The sequence below is a fragment of the Episyrphus balteatus genome, chromosome 2, assembly GCF_945859705.1.
Source record: "Episyrphus balteatus chromosome 2, idEpiBalt1.1, whole genome shotgun sequence".
In the NCBI taxonomy this organism is placed as follows: Eukaryota; Metazoa; Arthropoda; class Insecta; order Diptera; family Syrphidae; genus Episyrphus; species Episyrphus balteatus.
Genome location: NC_079135.1, coordinates 20,587,575 through 20,600,666, shown reverse-complemented (window position 1 = coordinate 20,600,666; position 13,092 = coordinate 20,587,575). Strand labels below are relative to the sequence as shown.

At 29.9% G+C, this 13,092-nt stretch overlaps 1 protein-coding gene across 1 annotated transcript; it reads left to right on the top strand.

Annotated features, from left to right (window-relative positions):
• Window positions 1–3,456: 3,456 nt before the first annotated feature.
• LOC129909063 (regulation of nuclear pre-mRNA domain-containing protein 1B) lies at window positions 3,457–13,078 on the top strand. The gene is made up of 4 exons (XM_055986007.1): window positions 3,457–3,828; window positions 3,915–4,501; window positions 4,565–4,708; window positions 12,530–13,078. Exons 1-4 carry the CDS (start codon window positions 3,678–3,680, stop codon window positions 12,677–12,679), a joined length of 1,032 nt encoding a protein of 343 aa, XP_055841982.1. The 5' UTR covers window positions 3,457–3,677; the 3' UTR covers window positions 12,680–13,078.
• The last annotated feature ends 14 nt before the right edge of the window (window positions 13,079–13,092 follow it).

The window sequence follows — 13,092 nt, the reverse complement described above, 5'->3', positions numbered from 1 at the left end:
TTCAAAATATCCATCACGTATAATTTACTGCCTAATTTTTGTTGCAAAAAAAAAAACTTTATAATTACTTTGTCCAAAAACCTTTATTTTTAATGATGCTTTTGTTTTTTTAAGGAATACTTTCAATGAGTTTTTCAGTAATGAATTTTGTAAAAAAATATTCGCACAATCATTTGCGTTTGATGCACATTTGTACCTATTTTATCTATAAACAAAGGATAAAATTCAAATTCTGAACTTGACCTCCAAAAAATAATTATTTTGTTTTTTTAATTGTAACTTTGTTTTAGTAACTTTTTCAAAAAACTAAAGTTAGCAGTAGTTTTTAGTTTTTGAAAAAAATCTACCTACCTGATTTCAAAAAATAAATTTGAATATCTTTTAATTGCGAAAATGCGTTTTTTGAAAATACATATTGTAAATTTTAATATTACCATTACTTTAACTCTTCTGTATAAAAATATTCGTTGAAATCGTCTAGTCGCTTACGAGAAAAATATTCGATGGAAGTTACCGCTAATAACAGCTCATAAAATATTTTATTTTTCTTTCAAAAATTGGGTCATTATTGTAGCATTACACTCGAAAAATTAACTAACGGTACGCAGGTACCATTAATTTATGTACCTAAAAAAAACTTCAATTCCGATCATAACTGAAGGATTCTCCATCATCGTAATGCAATGTCTGATTTACAATTCCTTAACTTACCCTAGCCTATATAGCACAGATAGTAAATATACCAAGTATAAAATTGTTCTATGCAAGGTGCCTTTAGAAATGATTTTCAAAAAATTTATCACAAAATTAAGAATTAATGAGTCCATCAAAATTTTGTGGGCTAAAAATTCTCAAAATGGAACTCTTTTGGTTGGATATTAAAGATAAAGGTTAGACTCAGGGAAAATCACATAGCATTATATTCTGCACTTAAAACTCTCCTTTAAGTTGTAACATTGGGACAATCTTCATAAAACTTGATATGCAAAAATGCAATATATACGTTTTTGAAGTGCCTCACTAGGATAAAACTTCTGTATAACATAGACCTAAGACTTAATTACATACAAAAATAACAAATTCATTCTTGGCCGCGCAACGTTCACGTTCCATACAAATCTGGCCCAAATGTATGAAAATATTTGTTCTCAATTGCATTTTTTTTTTTTGTTAAAAAGAGTATATAAAAATTGTTTTTTTGGATTCAAAATCAAACCTCTCTAGAAATTTTTTTTTAGTTTTCTAATAAGAAACACTATATCACAATATTGGTTTAAAAATTTTCATTTCCCATGGCTATGTATTTAAGCCTTAAAAATTTTCCAAAAACAATGCGTTTCTGACGTAACATAATCAAAAATTTTAGTTAAAAACCGTCTTATAAAACAGCGTTAAAAAGTCCAAAAATAAAACATAATAAAAAAAAAAAAAAAAAAAAATCAGAAAAGTACCAACTTTTAAGTTCAATAAAATGAGTTAAGTTAACTGGTTAACAAATAACATTTCGACCAAGAACAAAGTATCCGAAAATTTAAATGCAGTTGAAAATTAATACAAATGACAGTGATTATCGAACATAAACTTGGGTTAAGTTCAGTCGCCATGTACTCAATTTTAACAATAGGAGTATTCATGAAACATTGTAAACTTTACCACATCGCAAAATGAAAGAGTTTACCACACACGTTTAAGGAACGCCCCTAAAATCAAAATGCGTAAATGTGGTCGACAGCAATTTATTTTGTTTATTTGCAGCTTAAAACTAAAAAAAAAGTATTTAAACATATAGGTATTTTTCTATTTTGTTATATCAATATCTGTGGCAATAAGACAGAGTAGCTTAAGTTTTAATTTAAAAACAAAATTACACAAATTTAGCTAAGATAAACGATTTCAGTTCAATTAAAATTAAAAACCATAAAAAAATAAGATTGAAAAAAAATTTTTTTTAAATTTCTTAAGTCCACATAAGCTACTCTGTGTTATTGCCACAGATATTTTTTGTAAATACATTCCCACCTCTTGCAGTCATTTTTAGTTTATTTTATTATCAAAATTAAACATTAAAAGTTTTCCGCATTTACCAGATTCAAATGGTAAACTTTACCACACAAAATTGGGCGGGAAAGTTTACCACAATTTTGGTAAGGTTTTCCCATACAAATTTTGACAGCTCGTTTACCACATTTACCATTTTACAACGTTTACGCGGTGTCATGATCAGCGTTACCACTTGCGGAAAAAAAGTCGAAGTAGATTTGAAGAAAAAATGGAAGTAGATTGAAAAAAATCGAAGTAGATTTCAAAATATCCTTTTCTTTATAAAATATCAATATTAAAAAAATTATTCTATTAAAATTATTTAATATTAAGTAAAATAATTTAATTAGTAAAAACAACTAAAACCGAAAATTTTATTCTTTCAAACTACATATTTTCGTCATATAAATATTTTTTTATACATTGTTTTATAACAATTTTTAGTCAAATATTTGGTTTTCTGAAAAAAAGAAGTAGATTTGGCTTATATTTTGATAACTTGAAGTAAATTGGAACAGAGTTTTTTTAAATGAAGTAGATTTCGATATTTTTGTGATGGTGCGAAGTAGGAAGTAGATTTAAATTTTTTTTGAAAAAAGAAGTACATCTACTTCAATTGAAGTAAAGTGGTACCACTGGTCATGATTCATCAATACCCCTAAAAAATAAAACAAACAAAATTAATTCTAAGTCTAAAAACTTGAACAGAACAGCACAGATTCTTGAAAACTGCCAGAGCAAAAAAGATCAGAAAAGTACACCTTCCTATTTTAAAGGGATGAGTTTTGAAGCTTTCAATTAAAATAAATTTTTTGTTTGATTTTTCATTCAAATAAATTATAATTATAATCAGAATATTTTTGTTCACATTTTGAATTTTTTTCATATTAAGAAGATTCTAAACATTATTTTGAATCCATTTGAATATATTTTTGTAAGAATAAAACAAATCAGTTGCCGTTTGACACTTCTCACTCGTTTGCTCTACCTCAAGAGTAGGAGCAAAAAAAACTTGAACTAAACTATGCTAGAAAACTTCATGGAACACAAAATGACAGTTTGTAGAACAGTTTAGGACAAAGTTTTACTTCATGAAACACACAAACTGTTCTTTTCTGTGCGGATCTGATTCATTAAACAGACCTTCTATAAAAAAAAAATTAAAAATAAAGAAAATATACATACTCTACCTATGTAAATCAGGAAATTAATTTTTAACCCCACAAACTCAAAAACTACTGTTTTCAGTTTTTTAATTTCTTTTCAAACTGTAACTGCCACTTGCATACCGCCATCTTCATGTCTAAACTAAAATCTCATCCCCAAAAAATCTACTACATTCTAATATCGTCTCGTAAAAAACGTCCACCTGCTTCTGCAACATCAAAAAAAAATCTGACACTTCTAATCTAATCTGACATTTCATTTTTATTTTGTTGAAAAAAGAATGGTGCGCCTTCGTAGTGCTAAACTTTAAATGCAATTTTCTAAAATAATTAACTACAATCGGCATTAACTTTAATAACTAATATATAAACAATTATTAATAGTTTATTAATAACAATTCAGATCTCGTTGGTTTATCCACCATTTCTCAAGGCCATTTAACATAGCCTACAAAAAAAAAAAAAACAACAATGTCTGCATTTACCGAATCGGCATTGTTAAAAAAACTCCAAGAATTAAATTCTAGCCAACAGAGTATTCAAACATTGTCTCTGTGGCTAATTCATCATCGAAAACACCATCAAGCAATTATTAAAACATGGTACAGAGAATTACAAAATGGTAAGTCACATCATTTTTAAGATTGACCATTTTTTTTTTTTTTTTTGAACAAATCAATAAATAAAAATTATGACTTTAAAAAACAGTCCCCGAATCAAAAAAACTAACCTTTATGTATCTTGCCAACGATGTTATACAAAATAGCAAAAAGAAAGGTCCCGAATATGGTCGAGAATTCGGAGTTGTTCTCCAAAAAGTCTTTGCTTACATTGGAGAGAATTGTAGCAATGACAAACTCTTTGGTAGTTTGGGTAGAATTTTAAATATTTGGGAAGAACGTGGTGTTTATGATAATAAGCTTATTGCTGATTATAGAGCCAAGTTAAATAAAGTTTCTGAACCAAAAGAATCAGCTCCTCCAACCAAAGAGAAAGATAAAGAAAAGAAACTTAAAAGAACACGATCAAACTCTGGTTCCGATAAAAAAGAAAAAGTTGCAAAACCCGAGGAAGGCAATGGAGTAGTTACAGAAATTGATTTAAGTCCACATTTGCCACTTGGCGATCCTCCAGAACCTGAAGAGCTTATCAAGGCTTTGATGGAGCTGGAGAATTCAGCTTCGAGTGATGCAATTGTGAGAGAGAGAATTGCTAATTTGCCACCGGAGATATCGGAAATTACATGTTTGGCAAAATTGGAAGATAAAGATGCTGCAAAAGCATTGGCAACGCAGGTGAGTTTTGGTTATAATATATTGGAAGATTGTTGGAATTGTAATTTTAATTAATAATAATAGGTTAATGAAGCAGTTCAATTATTAAATGAATATAATACAAGACTTGCATCGGAAATGGAAGAGCGTACAAAATTGACAACGATGTTGAGGGATTTTCAAGCCGAACAAAAAGAACTTTTAGCACAAGCTGAGGAGAGGCATGAGGTGAGTAAATTAAATTTTCCTTCACAACTTTGTAGGTATACCTAACAGAAAATCCTTTCTGATTGCTTAAATTAATTTTAAAAATTTGTTTCTTATTCATCTTGTTTTATTGAGATTATATTTGAATATTAGTTAAATATGTACCTGACATACACTCCTTTTCATCAGAATAGGTACACAACTTTTTAAATGTTCAGTATTCGTTTTTTCCTCACAGTCAGTGGCGTATCCAGAAAAAATTTTGGAGGGGGCTGGAAAATTTTTCAAAAATTTTTTAGAGGGTAAATGTGCGAAAAAATTTTCATTTCTTTTTAGTACAGGAAAGTTAGTAAAAAAACAGGCATTTTGTGGAACGAAATACAGGACGGCTGAATTTTTCAAATCTGAAAGAGGGGTATTAGAAAAGCTTAAGTCCTAGTTTTCGGGACGCCACCCCCCTGGCGAAATCTGCCATTTTGGAAAACGCGAATCGCTTCAAAATGGCGGATTTCGCCAGGGGGTTGGCGTCCCGAAAACCAGGACTTAAGCTTTTCTAATACCCTTCTTTCAGATTTGAACAAATCTGCCATCCTATATTTCGTTCCACAAAATGCCTGTTTATTTACTATCTTTCCTGTACTTAGACTATAGTTTTCAGATCAATAACTTTCGACTCATACATCCCATGACTTTCAAAAATATACCAAATTATTGGAAATTTGATAGTCTATAACTTTTACTGTTTAAAAAATTATGTAACTAATACTGGGAATGATATAATCTTAAAAAAACAGAAAAAAAAATAAATTAAAACAACATAACCTCAAAACTATTGCGCGCTGAGAAAAATAATGTATTACAAAGAAAAAGATAATTAAATTTTCAATAACTTTGGTCTGACAACCTTTTCTATAGGACCCATAATTTTGGAGATATAGAGCGATTCGCGTTTTCCAAAATGGCAGATTTCGCCAGGGGGGTGGCGTCCCGAAAACCAGAACTTAAGCTTTTCTTATACCCCTCTTTCAGATTTGAAAAATTCAGCCGTCCTGTATTTCGTTCCACGAAAAAGTCTATCTTTCCTGTACTATTTTATTATTCTTTGATCGAGAGTTAAACGCTGTGCTGCGGTACTGAAAGTGGTATACCTAGTTGCATTATAGTGCTTTCGACAGATTCGTACTACTGTCTCCTCCTTTCACATTCAGAGTACCTAGTGTTTTTTCAAAGTTCTTGTGTCGCAAACATTTCACACAAACAGCAAGGAGTTGAGTCATCCTTAAAAAAAAACTCTTTATTTCGTTCGAACTTTGTCATGTGCTGAATCCAAAACTGTTTACAGATTAAATTATATCACGTCAAGAGTTTTTGGGCTATACTTATCAATATTTTCGTTATATACGACCATGTTCCGCAATTCGAACGAAAGTGAATTCAAATCACTTTTCAATTTCACGTGAAATGAAATATCAATATCAATATTCTTCATTTCGATCGGTTTCGAAAACTTCGAAATTGCTTCTAACTGTCCATTTTATTTTGTTTCTAAAGTGAAATTACTGCAATTCATTGGAAAAGGCCCCCAAATTCACGAACAGAAACATAGTGAATTGAATTCTAAATTGAATTGAAAATCTAAATGAGTGAAAAAATGCGGAACACCTATTTCACTTTCGGCAAGTGAATACGCAAAAAGTGAAATGCAGAACGTGAAAGTCACAAAAACTAATTTTAAATGAAATTCTTTTTGATCCGAAATATATACATATGCTTTCTCGTAATATGTTGCTCTTTAATCCAAATCGGAAGCGCAATACTGCAATTTTCTTAAAGAAACCTGTTGACCACTTAGATTTTGAGATATCAAAAATTTCTATTTCCAATATCTTTGAGAAAAATATTATTAAAAAAAAAGTAAATATTTGATCAAATACGGCGTTTTGAGATTGCATAAGAAGTTTTGCAAAAATTTAACGGTGATGTAATTGGACGTCAAAATACTAAAAAAATTATCTAAAGAATTGGGAATTGGACTGAAATCCGAAAAAAAAAATTATCACAATCCAGATCGTCAGCTAAGGCTTACTTACTCAAACAAACCCAAACAGCCATTTCAGAATTTGGAGGGGGCTCGAGCATCTGTGCTGCCTCTAAATCTCTAAGATTTACGAACAAGTTTTAGTTAATCATGTACATTATGATGAAATCAGCTAAATAAAAACATGATCTTGAAGACTTGGGGGGGGGGGGGGGGGGGGGGTGGGGCTTGAGGCCCCTAAGCCCCCCCCCCCCCCCCCCTCTCAATACGCCACTGCTCACAGTGTAGGAAAAATAATAATTTTTTGATGTCAAGTCATTGTGTAAGATGTTAGCAGTATCAGCCAAAAAAAAATTTATTCAAAACGTGTGGTTATTTTTCTTGTTTCTCTATGGCAAAGCATTTCACATCGAAAAACTGAGTAATTTTTTTGTTTCATCAGAATAGGTACACATAGAGAATGATGTGAAAGTGGTCCATGAAATGAATTTAAACCAAGTTCTTCTTTATTCATTCGTTTTTATTCATAAAAAAATAACAAAACTGTCCAGGAATTGCATTGTTAAATCTCTTTATGCAATCTATCTGAAACTCTTCCCTAAATTGTTAAATGGTGGGTAAGGAAATATTCTTGTCTTAAAATCGAATATCACAAATTTTATCAGTACGGGCTAGCCATTTCCAAACATTTTCAACAAAGTTCAGGGTTTTTTTCAATGGTAGATACTCGAGTACTTTCTAAATTTGCACTTCCTCCCAATATTTTACAGAGGATTTTTTGTGATAGGAGGCGTGGCCCTGTAGTTGAAAAATTCAGTATACTGGTTCACAAATACTAGAGAATTAAGGAAAAGTTTCTTGAATATGCATTTACAAATAATTGTGACCATTCTTCACGTTTGAAATTCATTATTTGTATTATCGTAAAAGATTACTTTCTTCCGTGCCTTAACACTTCTTTTTTAAAAATGAAGTTGGTCTCAAAATGGTTTCTCCTTTCGCAGAATGTTAAACTGATAGACATCAAAATTAAATGTTCGTTGATCTAAAAATAACAAGAAATACCACTCAACTTTGTGTGTGGTAAAAGATTCCAAAAACCTTAAACGAATACAATTCTGTCCTTGGTGTAGTAATTGTGTCTTTTCAAAATTCAGCCATTTTAGAAGATTGGGACAAATGACCATTTTGTTTACTGTCCTAAAATTACAAATAACAACTGTTTTTCACTTTTATTCTTGTCGTTAATCCACCAAAACTGGTAGCACATGTAAAAATTTTCTCGTCTTAGAGTGTTTTTTTTTGCATTTTTTTTACCACCATTCATTTTTTTTAACCCCAGAATGTTTGTTTCTGAAGTCTGGATAGAGCATATTCACAATTCGTAATTTTTTTTTAATCATACAAGTACTTCATTGTTTGTTTTTTTTTTCTTAAGGTGTTTTCGCCACAATTTAACGATTTTAATCCATCCATGTTTTTCAAAATGGTAGTATAATAATATAATAAAACTTAGGAAAGTCCAGTTATTTGTTTTAATGGTAAATTTGCTCGAAATCCACAAAAACATTAAAGATAACAAGGGTGTACCTATTCTGATGAAGAAAAAAATAAGTTGATTTTTCCTCAAAAAATACTTTACAAGAAAAACAATGCGAAAGTTATGGTCTATTTTGAAATAATTTTAGCTGTTGCTTTTCTCAACATCTTAAACTATCATTGGGGATAAACGATTAATGAACATTTGAAAAGTTGTGTACCTATTCTGATGAAAAGGAGTGTATTGTACTCGAAAAATAACAGTGTTGTTTGGGACACCCAGTTTCTCTTTATATTACTCCCACAGAGAATATATTATTTATTTTACAACGGGTTTACCACGATATCTAGAAAGCAATAATCCAGAAAGCAAAAATTTCGAAAGCAAAACTTTCGAAAGCAAAAATTTCGAAAGCAAAAATCTAGGAAACAAAAAACTAGAATGAAAAAAATCTCGAAAACAAAAATCTAGAAAGTATAATCTAGAAACACAAAAATCTAGAAAAACAAAAACCTCGAATGCAAAAATCTAGAATCACGCGCGCGAATGATAAAAGAAAGGAGCTATGTTGTCTACCTAAAGTCTGGCGTACAACTAAAGTCTTCAAAATACATTCATAAATGTTTGTTATATTTGTAGCTTCGTTAAGTTATAACTTGCATTTTTTGATTGGTTTTGTCAATTGGTTTATAATAAATTTATTTGTTAAAAATATTGTTTTTTTCCTATAAAATTGGAAATTTGGTAACGAAAAATATCTTGTTTATGGAACTAAAAATGCATTGCCTTTTATTTGAGTTTAAACTCTTTAAATAGGTTGAAAAAAAAATCTAGAATTCGTTTTTTGCTTTTGAGATTTTTTTCTAGATATAGTCTTTCAAGATTTTTGTACATTCGAGATTTTTATATTCTAGATAAAAAATAAAATCATGTGTGCAATTCACACGTGGTAGAAGTGAAACCTAAAAAAATAATTTTTCTTTATTCCATCACCTTTAAATCCATTTGTAAATCCTATAATAAATTTTATATCATCTGAAAGCATATTGTTTCCCCTTTTATATGACGCTTCAATAATATTTCTACGATGCCTATTAAAAAAGTAAGAATTTTTTTTAAGCCAACCATGTCGAAATTTCAAACTGAAATTATGGTACTTCCTAGCTGGTCCATCGGCAACAGATCTCCACAGGTGTTTTGAGGTATTTTTCAAGTTTTTTAATTTATGATTGTGTAACTTGTAAAGCACGTACCGTTATGTGTGATATATAAAATGAAAGGTACTATTATCAGCAAGCGTATTAAAGTTAAATGAAATTTGTATGTGCTCTAGATCAAAAGATATAACGTGTTTAGGAAAAAAACATCTTTTCATCGTTATCTCAGGATTTTGTATATGAAATCAATTAAAATTTTTGATAATTATAGTTTATTTAATAACCTATCTACAGTATACATTTCATTTATCTATCTATTAGAACAAAAAAGTTATAATCAATTGATTTTTCCTGTCGCTTTTTCGTTTCATCTTGTTTTAAATCACTACGATACTAAAGAAGTATTCACTTCAAAATTTTTTTTCGAGATTTTTGGTATTCGAGATTTTTTTCGTTCGAGATAACGTCATGATCCCTTTTACAACATTGAGTTCAGTTCAGAATAGAAATATCATAAACGCATTAAAACAAATTTCTTCTGCTATCATAATATTGAATACCTTCATTTATAAAACTACACTACTATTATGTAGGTATGGCAACCTTAGTAACAATGAGACAAACACATAAAATGCTCCATTAGTCAAGTAAATTTGTCAAAAAAAGGAGCAATTTTTGCTTAAAGCAGGTGATTTTCTCACTCAAACTATAATATGGCTTACTGATTTGGGGGAGTTCGATGTGGGAAGCAAATTAACTCAGTAATTATTTTTGTTTAAGTGTAGTACGTACATTTTTCTATACCTCCAAAAGTTGAAAAAACTCTAATGGAGCAAGAAAAATGAACTGGGTTAAATTTAATTAACAATTATTGAAAGTTCTTCAAATATTCTAGCACAGAATTTTTGTTTGTCAAACTGAGTACTCTTCTTCTTCATCCATGCAGCCCCACAAAAATCATTAGAGATTAATAAAGTTTGCCTATTAAATAGTAGCATGTTAAAAAAATTGAGTTAAATTTAAAGCAGTCGAGTTAAATTCGAAAAACCCACATTTGTTTGGTTGCCAGGCAGGTTTTACTCTGAGTCAATTTAAGGCTAGTTTTCTTTTCTTTTTTGCGAATTTGTCCGCCTCAAAGTTCCCCTAAGTTCTCAGTAACCCGACACCGATGAGAGGTGAATGCGACCGTGATTGATTTACAAGCAAAAGATTTAATTGCTGCCTGGCGATTCGAGTTGACAAAATACATTTTTTTTAGCTATAAAACGCTACCTTTGATTGAAAGTTAAAATCTGTGTCAACCGCTATTAATGTTTGACAACTAAAGGAATCACAGTCGAATTTTTATGTGAATTTCTCAATTCGTGACTGATAACCCTCTAGATACGAACCGTGCTTTTTAAAGGGCTAATAGAGCTCTATTATAACTCAATAGTCAAACGTTCGTTAGAATAGCCAAAATAAATGAAATTATGTGCCAACATTATTTTTAAAACACCGAATCGTGTATAATAGACCCAAAAACTAAATTTATTTTAGCGATTCGCAAGTCATAGTAGGGATCTTAATTGTTGCATTTTAGGAGAGAATCTAAAAATCAAGAGTCAATCCACTACAAAAAATGATTTCGTGCTTCTTTTTCGATAGATCAATTCAACTTTCAATGTACTCACAGCCACAGTCAATAGCGTTCGTTAACGAGATTAAGAGAACATTTTCCTATCACCAAACTGTATGAAGTATAGTTTTAATTGCATATAGAAGGAAGTGACCAAAACATCCTGATTTAACATAATAAACGTACAAATGGTAAAACTGTTTACCAGCTTTATATTTCGAAAACTCTTTCTTCAAAAGAATCTGATAGCTCTTAGAAGATGTAAGGGCACTTTAAACACTTATGTTGATTGATTTGGTTGTTTTTATGTTTGTCGTGTTGAAGCAAAATGCAAATCCATGCAAAATGAAGAAGAGTTTGGTGGTATGTTCATAATTACCTTTTAATTAAAGTCAGACTTGCTCAAGTGTTTAAATGGACTATATTTTTTCAGAGGTCCCTATTAATTCTGGAGTCAAGTGATCACAAAAACTCTAATATTGGTATTCACCGTCATTCGGCAAAGAGGCAGTTAGTCCATTCCATAAAATAATTGCTAGATTTAAAAAATTGAAGAAGATGTACGTTACACTTATCGAAAATTACTCCGAAACGACAATTATGTCATTTTCGGTTGGTCGTCCGGAATGCTTCCGGTTGCTCCTGAAAGTGTTTTATTGGCGTCGGATGACAGTTCTTCTTTTGGAAAGAAGAGAATTTCTCTTCTGATTTTGAAATCGGAATCCAGAATCAGAAGCACTCACACATTCAAAACTTTAAACGTCAAATTTGTCAAACTTCATTTTTTGTTTGTTTTGCAAAATATAAAATTTAATTAAATAAACCCTTGAAAGGTTCCACAAAATGAATATTAGTATCAATTAAATGATTATAAATATTCCTACAATCATAAACGGTTTGCTATTTCCCTCTTTATCATCTTCATAGTCGTCAAGTAATGAGGAAGATTGTGAAAAAACACACATATGTGCCCTTATTTATGAAACTGGACTAAATCACTTCTAAAAATACGATCAAATCTAGCCTAAAAACAATTATTATTTGAAGGGTAAAATTTATTTGAAAGCGAAATTGCAGTAAATAAACTTCTTTATTGCTCTTTCAGTGATTTCATAAAAGAAATATAATAAAATCGTTATAAGAAAATTGTTATGTAAGTTTTTCTTTAAACAATGCAAAAAGTTACTTAGTCCACTTTCATAATCATGGGCACATATATAGACATAAAACTTCAAGCTGAAAGTAACTGTGTTTGGGTGTTTTTTTTTTGTTGAAATATGCTTATTGCCGGTTAAAATTTCTAAGATCTCAGCAATCTCTAGCATTTTTATTAATCGTACTCTTTAAGTTGTTAAAATAGTTTTATAATGCATATTATATGTACATATAATAACACTACTTTTTTGGTTCTATTAGCCTTTTTAATGGCATAAAGTCAATGTTTATAATATATATTTTTTACTAAAATTTCTTTGTTTTCTATTTTTAGGAATATAGTCAAAAACTGCTTAAATTGAAGGCTGTCCAAAAAGAACTGCATGATCATCTCTCTAATCTACCCGACTTGACACAGCTCCCCGATGTAACTGGTGGCTTAGCCCCACTTCCATCAGCTGGTGATCTCTTTAACATTCATTGAAGAAGAACAATTGAAGATTTTCTTTAAACAAAAATAATACCTTACGTAAATTTAAATATAATTAAACAATTAAAATTACACTTATAATTAATATACACACATAGGGTATACTAAAAACTTGGCAAGATTGTCTCTGCTTACCGTTATCTTTATAAATTTTTCTTTTTTTTTCAAAATAAGTTTGAAACTTTTCGTTTTAAAAAAATATTAACTAAAAAATATTTATGTGCTTTTTACAATTAAAAAAAAAAAAAAAATTGTAACAAAATGTTAAGACTTTTTGGACAAATCCGAATTAAACACAAATTAAATCACAAAAAAATGATTCACAGTTTGATTTTGAAAAACAACAAATATACCACAACTGCATGTCGTAAATGGGAATGTTTTTTTTTTTTTGTTGTCAATAAAAA